The sequence below is a fragment of the Microtus oregoni genome, unplaced genomic scaffold, assembly GCF_018167655.1.
Source record: "Microtus oregoni isolate MIOR12 unplaced genomic scaffold, Mior012 000011F_ref0000422, whole genome shotgun sequence".
In the NCBI taxonomy this organism is placed as follows: Eukaryota; Metazoa; Chordata; class Mammalia; order Rodentia; family Cricetidae; genus Microtus; species Microtus oregoni.
In genome coordinates this window covers 45541953-45559428 of record NW_024543070.1, presented here as the reverse complement: position 1 = coordinate 45559428, position 17476 = coordinate 45541953, and the positions used below count along the sequence as shown (strand labels likewise).

The following is a 17476-nucleotide window of genomic DNA, read 5'->3' as shown; positions in this document are numbered from 1 at the left end:
GCAAGTATAGATAGTTTAACTTATTCCTTTCTAATTCTTACTTGATCTACTTCAGTTGTCTTATTGCTCTAGATTAAACTTCAAGGACTGTATTGAATAGGTATGGAGAGTGGACAAGCTTTCTTTTAAGTTGATATTGGCTATGGGCCCACTGTAAAATGCATTTATTATGTTGAGATATATCTTCTATTCATGAATCCCTAATCACTGTCTTTTTTTAAAATGAAATGGTGTTGGATTTTTGTCAAAGGATTTTATGCATCTAATAAGATGATGACATGTTTTTTTTTCAGTTCACTTATATGGTGGATTGCATTTATCAATTTAAATATTCTGAAGTACCCTGCATCTTCTTCTTGTATTTGGTTTGCCAGTATTTCATTGAGAAGTTTTGCATATATGTTCATAAGGGAAACTGGTATGTTGTTCTCTTTCTTTGTGGGGTTTTTATATGGCTTTAAGTTTCAGGTTACTTCTGACCTCTGATATGAATTGGGCAATAGTCCTTCTGTTTCTATTTTGTAGAATAATTTATAGAGTATTTTATTTAATACTTCTTTGGAAATCTGGTGTAATTTTGTGATAAAATCAACTGGTCCTGAGCTATTTTTAGTTTAAGACTTTAATGAATGCTTTTATTTCTGGAGAGATTATGGGTTTGTTTAAATTGCTTATCTGATGTTTATTTAACTTTGATAAATAAGAACTGTCAAAAAATTGTTCATTACTTTAGGTTTTCCTATTTGGTGGAGTAGTGGATTTCAAAGTACATCATCATTATTATCTAGTTTTATAGGTGTGTGTAGTTATATTCCCACTTTCATGTCTAATTTCATTAATTTGGATTCTCTCTGCCTTTTTGCTGACTCACTAAACTTGTCAATCTTATTGCTGTTCTCTAACAACCAACTCTTAATTTCATTGATTCTTTGCATTTCATGTTATTTTATTTTTATTACATTTATCCTTTAATTTGATTATTTTTTGTAATTTACCCTGTTTTTGGTGTGATTTCTTCTTTTTGTTCTAAAGTTTTCAAGTATGCTATGAAGTTACCAGTATGAAATTTCTCAGATTTCTTCTTGTTGGTATGAACTTGTCTATTAGAAAAGCCTATATTTTGTCCCATAACCTTGTACATTCTTTTTTATTTCAATACTCAGTAGTCTTTATTATCACTCTCAATACCTTTCTGTCTTAACCCATTATTCATTCAGTAGTTACTTCTTTTGTTTCAATGGGTTTGTAAGCTTTCTGCTCTTTCTGCTGTTGTTGATACCAATTTTAATCTATCAGATAGGACAAAGAGTGTTATTTCAATTTTCTTATTTCTGCTGAGACTTGTTTTATGTTTGAGTATGTGGTCAAAAGTGGAGAAAGTTGCATTAGTTGCTTAGAAAAAGATATATTCTTTTGTAAATGGTAAAAATTTCTGTAAATATCTGTTGGGTTTTTTTTTTGCTCTATGATGTTAGTTAATTCCAGAATTTCTGTTTATTTTTTTCTGAATATTTATTATTAGTGAGTGTACAGCATTGCTGTCACCCACTATATGGTATGTAAGGGTCAGTTTATAAGGGTCAGTATGTGATTTAAGTTGTAGTTGTGTTTGTTAACTTGACTTTATGCATAAATGTTAAAAATTGAAATGTTCCCTCGATGGCGATAAACTCTGACTAGAGTAGTATCCTCTATCTCTTCTATTAGTTTTGGTTTTCAGTCTGTTTTGTCAGATAGTAACTGAATCCATCAACTTTTATCTGGGGTCCATTTCTTGAGATATATTTTTTTCAGTTCTTTGACCCTGTTGTTTTTAGTGTTTATTTCTTGTATTCAGCAGAAGAATGGATTCTTTTTCCTTTTTTTGCATACATTCAGTGTCTGTGAATCTATTTCGATCATTTGTGGTGAGAGTTATCAATGAGCAGTGTTTATTGATTCCTGGTTTTGTTTTTGTTTTATGTTGTTGTATTGTCCCTTCTTTTTAAATTTGGTCTCTGGGGTTATTATTTTCTGGTGTTTTCTAAGGTTTGGTTAACATGTTCAGGTTGAAGCTTTCCCTACAGCATTTATAATAGGGCTGGGTTTTTAGACAGGTACTGTTTAACTTTGGATTTGTCATAAAATGTCTTTTTCCATCTATTTTGATTGACTGCTTTGCTAGATATAGCAGACTGAGTTACATTTTTGTTCCTTTAGTGTTTTCAGAACTAATGATCAGGCATTTCTGATCTTAAAGACTCAGTTGAGAAGTAAAGATTATTTTAATAGCCCTGTCTATTTATGCTATTTGGTCTTTTCCCCTTGCAACCTTTAATATTCTTTCCTTGTTCTACATGCTCAGTGTTTTGGTTATTATGTGTTGAGATTAATTTATTTTCTGATTCAATCTACTTGGTGCTCTGTACACTTCTTTTACTTCGACAGGCACTTTTTACTTTAGTTTAGGGGAATTTTCTTGAAAAAATTTTCTGGGCCATTAACCTGTGTTTTTCCTTCTTTTATTTCTATTATTCTCAGATTTGGTCTTTTCATGTGTTTTAATTTTTTTGTGTGTATGTTTGTACATGGAGTCTTTTAGATTTAATATATCCTCTGACTAGGGTATCCATGTTTTTCTCTATTGTCTCAATTTCTTCCTTCTTTTATAATCTGTTAATGAACTTTTCTTTGAGGGTCATGTTTAAGTTCCTAAGTTTTAAATTTTCAGCATTATCTCTGTTTGAGTTTTATTTATAAATCCTATATCTACTCTTAGGTGTTGAATTACTTTATTCATTTTCTTTGAATATTTCTCTCTTTATTGACTTCTTTCATTTTTAAGAAATTCTATCATAGTCATAAAAGCTATTTCCAATTCATAGTCTTGGACTTCAGCAATGTTGTACTGATCAGAGCATACATTAGTAGGGTTGATAGGCTCTAGTGGGTGCTAATACATGGTTAATTAATGAATGAGGGACAGTCACAGCCCAGTTCAATGCATTTGAGGTGCACATGGTGCCACTGCAAAGCAGAGTGGGGACAAGAATTGAAACTGAGTGAATTTGTGGGAAGGGTCCCGATGTTGGGGCAACATCTGTTGGGGTCCATCCTCAATTGGATTAATATGTTTATTTTCCATATGCTTATATACCCGATCCAGAAGGTTGGGAAAAGGGCAAAAGAGCACTTTAAATTGATATAAACATCAAACAAAGGAATTACCTCTTTAATACCTGAAACATCAAACAACTGTATCTGGAATTAAGGATATGTTGTTTATGCAGGAAATGCAAAAATCACACCTTGGATCAAGCATCCTGTATGCAGTCATTCCCTGGGTCAAGCCTTCTGTCATATCCTTGAAGGAACAGGAATAGGCTTGAACTCTCTGACCTTCAGTCAAGGTGGAAGAGATTCCCTCTATGGGCCATCTTAATACACAAAACACCAAACAACCACACCATAAGCTAAGACATCTTGTTTAAAGCCACACCTTAAGTCACCCTCTTGTCAATAGCATTGAAGAAGCAAGAAAACGTGTGATCTCTCTGACCTGTAGTCATTGTGGAATGGATCCACTTCTGTGGGCTCCCACATGTGTGTCAGCTAAAGGTGTCAAATCCAGAAATTATCATAGAGTCTTTCAGAGCAAGGTTGCTGGTGGAAAACAGAACACCGAAAGCAAACCACAACAATGCAGAATGCCACCCATCAAGGAGGACAGTCCAACCCTTTCTTCCAGACACCAGCACAACACTCAGTCCCCTCTACAAGGTGAATTGCATGTTTGACTACAAAAAAAGTCACTGCACAAAAGATGAGAAACTAGAAATGACACTTGAATTTTAATTTTTAAATGATTTTATTTGCACAAGCATTAAAAGTGAAAATAAAGTTCATGCAGGAATTATAAGCACTCATTAGTTAGAGGAAGAGTTACAAAGCTTGTAATTTCAAGTATTTGAAAGCTCCCAGAATTCACACTGCAGTGTGGATCTTGAGAGACTCGGCAGTTTAACACACTAAGCAAAGGCTGGTTTTTTGAAGTGGATATAACATCTCTGGAAATGCAGTCTCCTGCCAAGTGATTGTTTGTGGGCATCAGGCTGCTCACACAAGAGGGTATTGGGCAAATGAAACAATTCCACAGTGGTTGTTTCTGTCCTTGGCGATTTTCATGTAGCCGTCCATGCCCCAGCTTTGTCCCCAGCTGCAAGAGATCATATTTTCCATTTAGTAGAAAACTTACCACATGATGGATTTGTTAGGATACTGGTAAGAGGCCAACCTATCAAAATGATCAGGAAAGTCAGAGGGTCTAATCTTGAGTACCACGTGGTGCCTCACAGAGGAATGTGAACATGGCAGCAGAATACCTTTCTACCATTACATGTTTCAAAGCTATCAAACATGTACCATTGTATAAAATCAGTGTCACACACATGGCATTGATACCATAGAACCAATGAAGGGTTGGGAATTTTATGAGAACATACTGTTAGTAAGTTCTTAGAGCTTCAGGGAGTTCAGCAGTTAAAGAGCTGAGATCTGTTTCAAGAGTGACTGGAAAGCCAGATTGATATTATAGTATGCCCGTAAACCTCATTCCTGAGACATGGACACAGAACATACCAAGAGCAAGCTGGCAAGCCAGATTAAATAGTTAATTCTTATATCAGAAAAGAACACTGTCTTAATATAGAAGTTATATAATGATTGAGAAACAACTGATGATGACATCAGACCTCTACACATGTTCACTGGTGCACACATGTCCACAGACATGCAAACAGTCAAAAACACCTCAATCATGCACATGGGAAAACAAGAAAAGATTCTTTCAAATTAAATGAAACATAATCTTCTAACTTTATATCAAAATATTGCCTGAAAATTACAATTTCATCAAAATCCCCTAGACGTGCATCCAGTGTCATTAACCACTGAACCATCTCTCCAGCCCCTGGAATTTCAGATAAAGATTTTTATGACAATTTATACCTGTTCTTGACCAGCCAGTAGTTATTGCCATCTGTTTCATTTCCATCAAATCCATACCCAACCACCAGAACTGCATGACTCAAATTATATCTTCTGCAATTTGGTTCATGATAAATGCCTGAGAAATAACACGGAAACTAATGTGAGATGCACAGGACACCTGGCAGCGACCACAGCCACCAACAATAAAACTATTTCAGCCATCACTGAAATGATATAAAACTACAATCAGACTTAAGCTAGTTAATTGTTCACAAGAATGCTAATACTCACACATGGGTCGCACACACATAGATACACAGTTTCACAGAAAACAGAAACAATTCAAGCTAGTGAGATTCATTGATAGCTACTAGCTACATGCATATAAAATGACTCCTTAGAACATTACAGTTTTGCTACTAGTGTCTCATGCCAAGTTAAACTTACAGGACAAAAATTATTTAATTCCAAGGCTCTGTTATAATTAGATTTCGGATAACCCGTTTCTATAAACAACTAAAAGGTCCATGAGAGGAGCTGAGAAATTAGTTAACCAATATATTTTATTAAATGGGACACATTAACTTTCATATGGGGGTTCATACCTATTGAAATTCAATACTCAGGACACTTATACAGAGATGAATAAAATCCAGAAACTTAACCATTTACATCACAGTTTTGCATATCAGACAATCTGAGAACTTGTCATGACAAAGATGCCACAATGGCTTTTTCTTCAAATCTAGAAGGAAATATACTAACCATCTTCGTAGAACAAAAGAGACTCATGGTAAGCATCAATTCCAACAGGAATGGGCCCTTTAGTTGCTACAGCATCCATTAGAATATCTTCATATTCTGGGAGGGCCACAAATTCTCTGATTTTAGCAGCTACATTCTGAGGATTGTACCTGCAGGGTCCTTCCTTTAAAGGTAAAGAGATAAGAGACTCAATTTCTTCCCTCCATAGAATCGCAACCACCACACTCTGCTCTTTGCAATTGAGCACATAAAAGTTTGGTTGTTATCATTTATTTATTTATTTATTTATTTATTTATTTATTTATTTATTATGTACACAGGGTTCAGCCTCCATGTATGCCTACCAGCCAGATCTCATTACAAATGGTTGTGAGCCACCATGTATTTGCTGGGAATTGAACTCAGGACTTCTGGAAGAGCAAGCAGTGCTCTTAACCTCTGAGCCATCTCTCCAGCCCCCAGCACATAAAAGTTTGGATTGTTGTAAATCATCCCAGGAAGTGAAACATTACTGAAATAGCTAGACTTGAAAATAAGTTCTCTAGTCCTCAGTGACAACGAATACACTTCCTCCTATCCATAAGAATTTTTATTGCTGCAGTGTAAGTTGAGAATGTGCTTTCATATTCCAGCCACCAGACCCAAATAATCATCTAGAAACTATATTTGCTACATCAATATTTGGACATGCCTCAGGCATATTCATAGCTAGCTCTTATATCTTCAATTAACCCATTTCTATGAATCAATGTATTGCCACATGACTGTGGCTTACCAGTAATGTTCAGCCACATGGAATCACCTTGACACTGATTTCTCTCTGTCTCTCTCTGTCTCTCTGTGTCTCTCTCTCTGTCTCTCTCTCTCTCTCTCTGTGTGTCTCTCTCTCTCTCTGTTCGCATTTCCCACCTAGCTTTACTTCACTATGTCACTGGCCAAAACAGCTTTATTTATCAGCCAATAAAAGTAACATATACAATAGGATAACTACATCACTGAAGAGATCTCTATTATATGTACACTACATTCTATATTCTCTATGTATATAAAAGGGAAATACACCAAAATCATCACACCGAAAATATATGCAAAGGTCGATACTTAATGACTAAATGACAGTGTAGAGAGAGATTCTACCATCCAATCTGAGTGCCGAAGATACTGTATTTTATCTATAGTTGTCTTTCCCTCCAAGTTGAGATGAAATGAAAACATGAGGTCTACTTACTTTTCCTTCATATGGGTAGGTCGCCTCAGCCTCCACACCTCCGTTGTGCAAAACATACCGAAAGGCAAAGTATGTGTTACCCCAATCACAGCCATTATTGCCATGAGGTTTAGAACAGTCCACTAGGTTCTGGACACTCAGAGGAATGAGTTTGCCTGTCTTTTTGTACATTTGTCCTTCTATGGCACCAGTTGTAGCAAAAGCCCAACAAGAACTGCAGTTACCCTAAAGTGAAGAAAATATGGTCTTTCATAAACAAATGCTAACTCAGGTAACAACATAGACAGGTGAATAATTTGTGAAAAGAAGTACTGGCAGTTGACAGATGTCTAGAAGGAGTTCTCAGTCTAGAAAACTTGGATACTGGTAGTGTACACATGCTTATGTGGATTCCCCCCTACATTTGTGAAAGACTTCTTGCTTTTATCGGTTATTAATTACAGTAGAAAGGAAATCAACTCTACAATGAGATGTGGTAGAAGTTATTATCTGGAGAATGTGTTTGGTGGTCTGTCAAGATCAATATATATTGGGAAATGTATGAAGATTTCAAAGAAGGAAAAATATTATGCAAAAAATGAGCTGTGAATCTCTCCTCATTCAATAAGAAAACGGAGACACTAAGTTCTTTCCTCTTTACTATGGCTTAAGAAGAAGGGCAGGTGGCAAATTCAAACCTGGTTCCCCACAGGGGTCACATAGCCTTCTTTTCGCCAATCCACAAATTTGGGTAAACCACGAAGAGATCGTTTCCAGATGCCTTTCCCACTCTTGAGAGTTTGCATTGGGAAATCAACCATCATTTTCTTGAATTCTTCATTGGTCTTCAAGAAAGCATACATAAATGATTATAAAAGAAAAGACTCCATGTAAAGCACTCAAGAGAGCACAGTGTGAAGTAATGCATGTCACTCTCACCATGTCACCAAAGGCGTTCATTTTCATGGTGTAGCCATTCTTCCCCAGGCCATTCTCCCCATTGTGAAGTTTAATCATTTTCATGTTCTTTTCCCATACTGTTCTCCTCAGTGCTTCTTCCTCCTGGATAAGAACATAATAGGTGACATTTCTTTATAATTAAACTCCTGTACAAGCTGATGTTGTGGATTTGCTATCCATGTGATTAGAGGCCCAGGAGAGCTAGTCAAGGACACAATAGTCAGACGTTCTCCTTATACTGATAAAAGGGAATCTGGATACCCACTGCTCACAATGTTCATGATTAAGTAATCTCAGTGGTGATAGTTGTGGTGGAGCATGTATGACTTCTAAAATGTCCAGACACTTCCACTCTGGGGCCCTTCTGGACAGTTTTCAGGATACCAACCAGGCTGTATGATTTTTCATAGAGTATCTTCCACTCTTCCCATTCAGCATCCAAACTGGGATCAAGTGCCGAAGCACTTGATCTAAATCCTAAGCACAGGACAACCAGGAAGATAACAGGAGTCATAGCTGAAGAGCCTGGATAAAGAAGAGAAATGAAGACATAACTACAGAAATATTTTTATGCTTTCTTACTCCATAATAAATTAATCCATTGTGGTCAATAACTTTTTTGAATTATTCTTCCAAATAATTTTTGAGAGACTGCAGAAAAGTTGTAGGATGTGTTTGAACTGAGTCATGAAATGATGTTTATTAGATTCAATACAAAATGAAGAGCATGAGTCCAGAATTCTAGCAATGAAAACTTTAGATGAAATGCATCTTATTACTTCAGAAATGTCTTTACCCACTGTGAGGAACAAAAGTAAAAGAGCTATCACAGTCTAGGATATCACTGAGTCATTGTTTATACCAATCAAAACTTCTATCACATGTTATTGGATTCTACTTTCAAGGTAAGCTTAAGTATTAAAACTACATGGCGTCATAAGACTTTCTAATATGCATAAAGTACTTGGCTTAACTTTAACCCTCCCTTTTATAAATAAACCATTTTAAAATATCTTTTATAAGAATGTTGGAAGAGTCATTTATTCTTTCTTGTGTTCTACCCTTGGAACTGTGAAATCATTTTCTCAGCTCACTACCCATATCAGAATAGTGTCACATGAAAAACCAACAGGAGGCCCGAACCATGGAAATAGGTGGAGTACAATAGCAAACTGATCGTGAAATGAAAAGATTCTGAACTTGCTGGATCTCTAAAGCAACACTGCCCATAGCACTTGATAGGAACATACCATCTGCTACTACTTCTGTCCATGTGAACTGAAAACAGATCCATTCTGGGTTTGTGTGGAAGAGATGATCTCTTCTGGACCAGCAGGTGCCAGTGATGTTTACTGGTATTCAAAGGACCTGGTGTAAATCTCTGTGGGCAGACCCAGACTTTCACATAATGGGACCCCACACAAACAGATCTATAAGGGATGTGGTGTCATCTTTGTCTTTCCTACCTTTTCCACTATACCTAAGCACACCTCTGTTTCTGAGGATTAGACTATAGTCTTTGGTATTTACTTGATTTTCCCTGGGGTCTCTCAACCCTCACCGCACAAGTACCTGATATTCTGCCTTGGAAAGTCATGGTCTTACCTCTCTGTGGTGATGGCTACTGCCTTAGTCCACTCCACTGTCTCAACTCTTCAGAGGTTGTTAAGGTTCCAGAGTCTGACACAGCAGTAACTTATTTACGCTATAAATCTCAAATATCTATCCATTTGAACCCGCTCGTCAATCATGCTCTCCCTTTGATTGGCTGTGTTACTGCCATGAATAATTCTTCAGGCACTAGTACTTCAGGCTCTTTCTGAGAGATAACCTCTGACTTTCCCTCTGGCATGGCTGTGGGATACCTCTCTGGACAACAGGAATCTGAATTTGTGAATCTTGTCAAAGCAAGTTGAATAGCAGTCCTGTAGGCTTTGGATCACATTATACTGAGCTTCTTGTTTTCTGAGTACACTTTCTGGAAAATATGTGTGATGTGCCCTTGCAGTTAGAATGGGCGGCTTTGGTTACCATCCCTGGCAGGAATTAACCAATGCATACTGTTTTGTGTTTACTCCTCAACTACGGTTGGATCATAGAGAACACAGACTCTTGGGATGCTCTGTTTCCATATGTCCGTATGTAATACATTGAATCTCAAAAGACATTTAGGAGACATGACTATCAAAGGGGCAAGTGGTTTTCAAGGTTGAAGTATAAGAGGAGATATAATTGGCAGGCTGTGGCTGCATCTCTTGAAACTCTCTGACTTCTCTTTTGGATGTTACATGGGCCAGCCATCTAGAAGCACCATTTACCTGGCATTCTTCATTGTCTCAGCACAGCATCAATTCAAAGTTACTATATTTACTGCTTCAGGACCCATCCTGGTGGGCTCAGGGACAGTCACTCGCATTGTTTTGCAATCAGTACCTGGAGGCATTCAGAATTAAGGGACATGTTTGAGGTCCAGGAAACATATGGACTGAGCAAATTTGCCTATATGGTTCTGTCATTAGAGCCAAGGATATAAAAAAGGGTTGCAGAATCCATTTGTGACTTAGGAAGGCTGCTCAGGCATGACAGGTGTCTGAGGTGTCCCTGCTTGAAAGTCAAGGCATGTCATTGTGTGAAGCTGTGAGGGTGAAACCCTGTTTAGCTTAGAAACACCAAGACATTGAGGATACAAGCATGAAGGAATACGGATTAAGAGACCTGAGAACAGGGCATGAAACCATCTCAAGAGAGAGAACTCTGTTGCAGTCAACAAAGCTAAAGGAGTTGGAAATCTGAAGAACTCTTTTACATCAGACTTGGAGATGTAGAATTTGGAGTTTTCCCTTCCTGTTTTAGTTCCTCTTTTGGTATTGTCTTTCCTCACTATTATCTCTTTCTTTGCCTTTGAAATGGTATTGTGCCATTGTATGTTAAAAGGATTTGATCTGCTTTTAAGATTAATTTTATAAGGGATTACAGTTAAAACAATGACACAAGTATTAGAGACTTTGAACACTGGACTTTTAAAGAGTGTTGAGACTGTCATAGACTACGGAATATTTTTAATTTGGAATGAATGCATTTCTGCATTCTGATGTGGCTATAAGTCTATGACCCTAGGGAGGGGAATGGGATGATATGGAAGAGAATATCTCTCCCACAAGCTCACAGATTTGCATGCTTGTTCACTGGTATTGGGCAATTCTGTATTCTGTCAAGTATGTTTTAAATAAACACTGATTGGCCAGTAGCCAGGCAGGAAGTATAGGTGGGACAACCAGACAAAAAGTTGAGGCAGGACAATGAGAGCAGGAGTATTCTGAGAAGAAGGAAGCTATTTCCTCAGTCCTCTCCAGACACAAAAGAAGCAGGGTGTGACCTGCCCCACTGAAAAAGGTACTGAGCCAAGTGGCTAGCATAGGAAATAAGAATGGGTTAATATAATTTATGAGAATTAATAAGAAGCCTGAGCTAATGGGCCAAGCAGTTTATAACTTCTGCAGACTTCTGTGTGATTTTCTTTGGGGCCTAAAGACTGTGGGAACTGGGCAGGACAGAAACCCCAACAGGCAGTCCCTCATGTTACAGTTCACCAGTGAATGAAACTATCAGAAGGGATTAGGAGATATAGCTTTGATGAAAGAAATACATCACTGGGAGTTGGTTTTGAGATTTAAAAAGTACATGCCAAGTCCCATATCACTCTCTTTTCGTACTGCTTGCAGATTCGAATGTGAAACTCACAGTTACTTCCTGCCTAGTGGTATTTTGACTGACCATAAGTGAAAACAGCTTTATTCGTCAACCAGTAAAAGCAACACATATACTGAAGGACATAGCAACATCATGATTCAAAAAGATGAAACTCATTCTTAGAACTTGGTTTATTTAGTAACATATGATGTCTAGTTGGTTTACTATCTCCTATATTACAAGAATGACCTTGGATATTTTACTGAATCAATATATGTGATTGATATCATTTTTGATTTCCAAATGTTAGTCTGCTACGGAATCTTTGGATTAAAGACAATTTGGTCATGAAGAATGATCTTTTTGATGTGTCTTTGTATTTTGTTTGTAATCATTTTATTGAGCCATTTTAGACTCCTTGTAGATCATGGAGATAGATATCTAATTATCCTGTGGTTGCTATGAGTCTGTATTTTGTTTTAGTCCAATGGTAATAAAGAATTCATAAAGATTTAAAGAATTTGGAATGAGAGGCTTTAATGTAAGAGGATATGAGTGTGTTAAGGGCATTATTATTGAGGGAATAAAGCAAATGCCATTTGCCTGTTCTGTTTTCTGTAATATTTGAGCATTGCTAATATCAATTTGAAAAAGTTCTGTTACAAGTCCCTAGTTAACCATATGGTCCTGGGCCTTTTTGGGGGTGATGAGGCAGATATGTTTCAGTGAAACATTAGATATTTCCTGAACCTTATTGCTGAAAGACTCTAAGGATTTTAGGTTTTCTTGTCTCAAATTTGTTAAGTCATATATCTAGATATTTAGTTATTTCTATTATTAGTGCAATATTTTTTCATTGTTATGCTCATGTATGTACTTTTGTTTACTGAAAATTGATTCTTTCATAGAATGTGTCATGATTATGTTTCCTCCTCCATCAATCTTCCCAATTCCTCTTCACATTCACTGACTTTCTGATGCCATCACATTTACCTGTGAATTTATTTTTTATCAGCCAAGTTGTATTCCATTGTGTAAGTGTACCCATTTTCTTTGGACTTCCATCCACTGAAAGATCCCTCCATTGTTTCAAAGTTCTGATATTGTGACTAGACCAGTAATGATCTTGTTTTATCAAGTACCTCTGTGGTAGGATGAAGCATATTTTTGTTACATGCCCTATGTGATAGAGCTGAATCGTGATGTCTATTGGTTCTTAACTTCCTGAAGCATCTTCACACATATTTTCATAGAGGTTTTACAAGTTTGCAGTCTTAAAGCAATGTATGACTGCCTGTCCCGTTATTCAACATCATCATCAGTATGAACTGCCACTTCTTTTTTTTATTTTTTATTTATATTATTCTTTTTTTTTATTTTTTTATTTATTCTTTAATTTATTTATTTATTAAAGATTTCTGTCTCTTCCCCGCCACCGCCTCCCATTTCCCTCTCCCTCCCCCAATTAAGTCCCCCCCCTCGTCAGCCCAAAGAGCAATCAGGGTTCCCTGCCCTGTGGGAAATCCAAGGACCACCCACCTCCATCCAGGTCTAGTAAAGTGCGCATCCAAACTGCCTAGGCTCCCACAAGGCCAGTACGTGCAGTAGGATCAAAAACCCATTGCCATTGTTCTTGAGTTCTCAGTAGTCCTCATTGTCCGCTATGTTCAGCGGTTTTATCCCAGGCTTTTTCAGACCCAGGCCAGCTGGCCTTAGTGGGTTCCCGATAAAACATCCCCATTGTCTCAGTGTGTGGATGCATCTTTCGCGGTCCTGAGTTCCTTGCTCGTGCTCTCTTTCCTTCTGCTCCTGATTTGGTTCTTGAGATTTCAGTTTGGTGCTCCAATGTGGGTCTCTGTCTCTGTCTCCTTTCATCGCCTGTTGAAGATTAATATTCAGGAGGATGCCTATATGTTTGTCTTTGGATTCACCTTCTTATTTAGCTTCTCTAGGATCGCAAATTATAGGCTCAATGTCCTTTATTTATGGCTAGAAACCAAATATGTGTGAGTACATGCCATGTTCCTTTTTTTGGGTCTGGCTTACCTCACTCAGGATAGTGTTTTCTATTTCCATCCATTTGTATGCAAAATTCAAGAAGTCCTTGTTTTTTACTGCTGAGTAGTACTCTAATATGTATATATTCCATACTTTCTTCATCCATTCTTCCATTGAAGGCATCTAGGTTGTTTCCAGGTTCTGGCAATTACAAACAATGCTGCTATGAACATAGCTGAGCATATACTTTTGTTGTATGATAGGGCCTCTCTTGGGTATATTCCCAAGAGTGATATTGCTGGGTCCAGGGGTAGGTTGATCCCGAATTGCCTGAGAAACCACCACACTGCTTTCCATAGTGGTTGCACAAGTTTGCATTCCCACTAGCAATGGATGAGTGTACCCCTTTCTCCTGTGAAATTTAAAATCTTCTAAAAATTCTTCATCCTTAATTTTTAATATATTTTCAAGATCCTGGAAATACTGGGTAGAAAGTTGGCTCTCCTTGTAGTCTTTCTGTCTGAAATATCCCCATCATTACCTCCTCAGATAAAGAAGTCAGAGTGAGGATTTCAAAAGAAAGATAGATTGATGTCAATTAGTAAGCCCATATTTCATATCCTAGAATCACCTTGGCACAGTTCTCAACTATCATGAGAGCTTGTTAAATTCTATTAGTACACTAAGCTTTAATAGACACCCATGTGTGAAGAACATAAGTCACCGAGCAGGAGAGAATGGCAGGAAATCTTTCCTCTTCATTACCAGCAGAAGTGTTACACAGTAAACCTCACACCTCATCTATGTGTCTAAATAGAAGTCCTAGTCCACATTGTACTTTCGATATTTTAATACTTTATTAATTTTTCAAAATTTCAAACTCCTCCCTTCCTCCGGATTGCCTCCTTCTCTCTCTTCCTCCTCCTCCAGTTCTAAGAGAGAGCAGGGTACCCTGCCCTGTGGTGAGACCATGGCCCTCCTTCCTCCATCCAGGCCTGGGGATGTGAGCATCCAAACAGACTAGGATCCCAAAAAACCAGTACATGCAGTAGAATCAAATCCCATTGTCATTATCATTGGCTTCTCAGTCAGCTCCATTGTCAGCCACATTCAGAGAGTCCCGTTTGATCACTTGTTCCTTCAGTCCCAGTCCAGTTGGTGTTGTTGAGCTCCCCTTAGATCAGTCACACCGTCTCAGTGGGTGGACAAACCACTCGTGGTCCTGACTTCCTTGTTCATCTTCTCCCGCTTTCTGCTCTTCAACTGGACCTTGGGAGCTCAGTTCAGAACTCCAATGTAGGTCTCTGTCTTTATCTTCATTCATCACCGAATGATATGGTGATATTCAAGATATTCATCAGTGTGGCTATGGAACAAGGCCACTTCAGGTACCCTCTCCTCTACTGCCCAAGTACTTAGCTGGGGACATCCCCTTGAACACCTGAAGACCCCTCTAGAGCCAAGTCTCTTGCCAACCCTAAAATGGCTCCCTTAATTAAGATATCTTTTTCCCTGCTCCCATATCCTCCATTTGAAGTTCTTTTTTTTCTGTTCTCTATTGGTTTCTCCTCTTTATTTGATGTCCAAATGTAGAGACCAGTTTTACAAACTCAAGCATATACCACTAAGACCCTCATTTGGCAGTATATGTTAGTTGGGGGGAAAAATGGTCAGAACACATGAAAACACTTGAGTGACCTTGGACCAGGCAATTACAGTGAACCATACCTTGAAGAGTCATACAGCTGAACTTCCATCACTCTGTGTCCCAGTGACAAATGATTCTGGACCTTGAGTCAGATGCTCTCTGAGCCCTAAGAGATAGATACAATCAGCATGAAGGAGCTAGTCAACAGGAACGGAAGCCTTGGGCCAAAACAATCCATTTCTCCTGAGTCACATCTACGCAAGTGCCTTCTGATAGACGTAAGGAGAACCTATACTCTCTTTCTCTGTCATGTAGCTGACTTCCTTACACCCTTTCACTTCTATATCAGGCTTGTTGAAATGCCCTTCATCAGGTAAGAACCAAATGTAGAAATATATCTCAGCAGAGAAATGTCTCAGTGTAATAATTGTTCATGAATGAGCAAAAAAGAACATACTCCACATTTTAAAATTGTGACAAGGCTTCATTCATGGGTCACTCACTGCTGTAGATGAATCTGTGCTGCTCTGAATTTCTGACCACCTGGATAAACTTCACTCATAAGGGACAAATAATCTGTTTCTTGGCACCAAGGACAATGCTCAGGTGCCAAAATGACCCATCTTTCTGCAGAGTGCTGGAGCGTATGGACTGTAAGACATTAGGCACTTAGGATGTCCACACAGGATTTGTCTTTTGAATATGTTCAGTACATTCATACAAATATTTCTTATGATACCAATATAACTGGTAAACAGATATTTCAGAAGGCAGGAAACCTCTGTTGTGTAGTAATGCTGCTGTTGCTGGGTTCTTCTGGAGAAATTCTCTGGTGAGCACTCTTGGAAGACTTCAGGCTTGACTCACCTGAGCTGTGAAGTCCCTCATTTGCGGCATCATGAGGGTGGCAATAGTAGCCGTACAGGACATTCTTTTGATCTTAGAGAATGGTTATGACTTATAGGAGACCTATGTAGGCCTACCTACATTCTGAAAGTCAGTGGTCACTGAGGCCAGGGCCTACATGGAATCTTTAGTCCACTCTAAGATGGGCATCAACACCCAGGCTAGAGAATTCATGTCTTTGGAGGACAGCAGTATCATCCTACACCCATTCCCATAGTTACATTATTTTTAGTCCTTTCATTGGGCAGTAGCTTTGTACTTTCAGAGCTCACAGCTTGGTGCTGCCTTCCTATCACATCAATACCAGCTTGGATTTATCCCATTAGCATATCTCAGATATATCCTGGGGCTAGGCTCATATCTGAGTTGCCTAGTAGCCTGCCTGTAGCTTGCCCATGATCCCTAGCTCTTACCAGAGTCACTGGTGTCAAAGTGTGTTCTCATATGCATTACATCATTCCCACCCACACACCATTGTTCATAAATTATCCTTTTTCTTCCTTACATTGGAAGAATCTAAATTCAGAGACATATGGTAGGGTATTGTGCGTTTTTTCCTATACATAATTAATATTCACACTATGCCATCATCTCTTCCCTCATTGCTTCACACTCAGATTGACCTAGGAGAATTACAACAACGAACAACATTTGGTTTTGAATCTGAAATTCTACATAATTTATAGAATCCACCGAACTGTCCATTAAGCTCTGAGCTCAAAATGGCTAGTACAGGAAAAGCTTGAAAGGAAAGCACAATCCTCCAAAACAATGCAGAGAGAACTCCCATAGCAAAAACCATTTTCAGCCTCACCAATTTGGTTCTATCGTGGCTCTTGTTGCTATGCTAGACATCATGACCACGATAATAAAGAATTGATTTGACAATTTATAGATCATCATTGGGACAAATGGGATACATGGCATATGTTTGAAGTAAAATGTATGCTCAAATGTTAAATTCTGCCTTACTCCAGTCCCATGTTCAGCTACAGTTTTTGTATAGTCCAGGCCCACCTGTTCAGGAATGGTGTCACCCCCAGTGGGATGGGCCCCTCTGTGTCAATTACCAGTCAAGACAATAACCCAAACACATGCCCACAGGCCAATCTGATGGAAGCTCTTTCTCAAAAGAGGGTTTCTTTCCCATCTATGTCTAGTTAACACACAGAATTAACCATCACGGCTGGTTTGGTAAACATAGTCAGCTAGCCTTTATCATGGAGAATTTTTCCCTGGCCTTCACCTCTGTCACATAATTTTGCTGATAACGTTACTGGACTGGCATCTGTGATGTCTTGAAATAGGAGCACGTTCCTCTAATCCTTTTCATC

The 17476-nt window shown here is 38.2% G+C and overlaps 1 protein-coding gene across 2 annotated transcripts; it reads right to left on the bottom strand.

Moving 5' to 3' along the window:
- Positions 1-4095: 4095 nt before the first annotated feature.
- LOC121453461 (cathepsin Q-like) lies at positions 4096-8414 on the bottom strand. 2 transcript variants are annotated; one of them, XM_041660260.1, is made up of 7 exons: positions 8289-8414; positions 7880-8002; positions 7639-7785; positions 6962-7186; positions 5734-5896; positions 4987-5104; positions 4096-4195 (listed from the first exon to the last, which is right to left on the bottom strand). In XM_041660260.1, the coding sequence occupies exons 1-7, from the start codon at positions 8412-8414 to the stop codon at positions 4096-4098; spliced, it is 1002 nt and encodes a 333-aa protein (XP_041516194.1). The 2 variants fall into 2 exon arrangements, with proteins under 2 accessions (XP_041516194.1, XP_041516195.1); XM_041660261.1 differs by having other exon boundaries at positions 7880-7999.
- Between the last annotated feature and the right edge of the window lie 9062 nt (positions 8415-17476).

What these genes read in the sequence shown, in the direction of transcription:
- LOC121453461 (XM_041660260.1), bottom strand. Translation starts at nt 8,414, where the DNA reads ATGACTCCTGTTATCTTCCTGGTTGTCCTGTGCTTAGGATTTAGATCA. An exon ending in TGAACGCCTTTGGTGACATG is followed by an intron (nt 7,786 to 7,879) that starts GTGAGAGTGACA and finishes GCTTTCTTGAAG; the next exon opens with ACCAATGAAGAATTCAAGAA. An exon ending in TCTTTTGTTCTACGAAGATG is followed by an intron (nt 5,105 to 5,733) that starts GTTAGTATATTT and finishes GTTATTTCTCAG; the next exon opens with GCATTTATCATGAACCAAAT.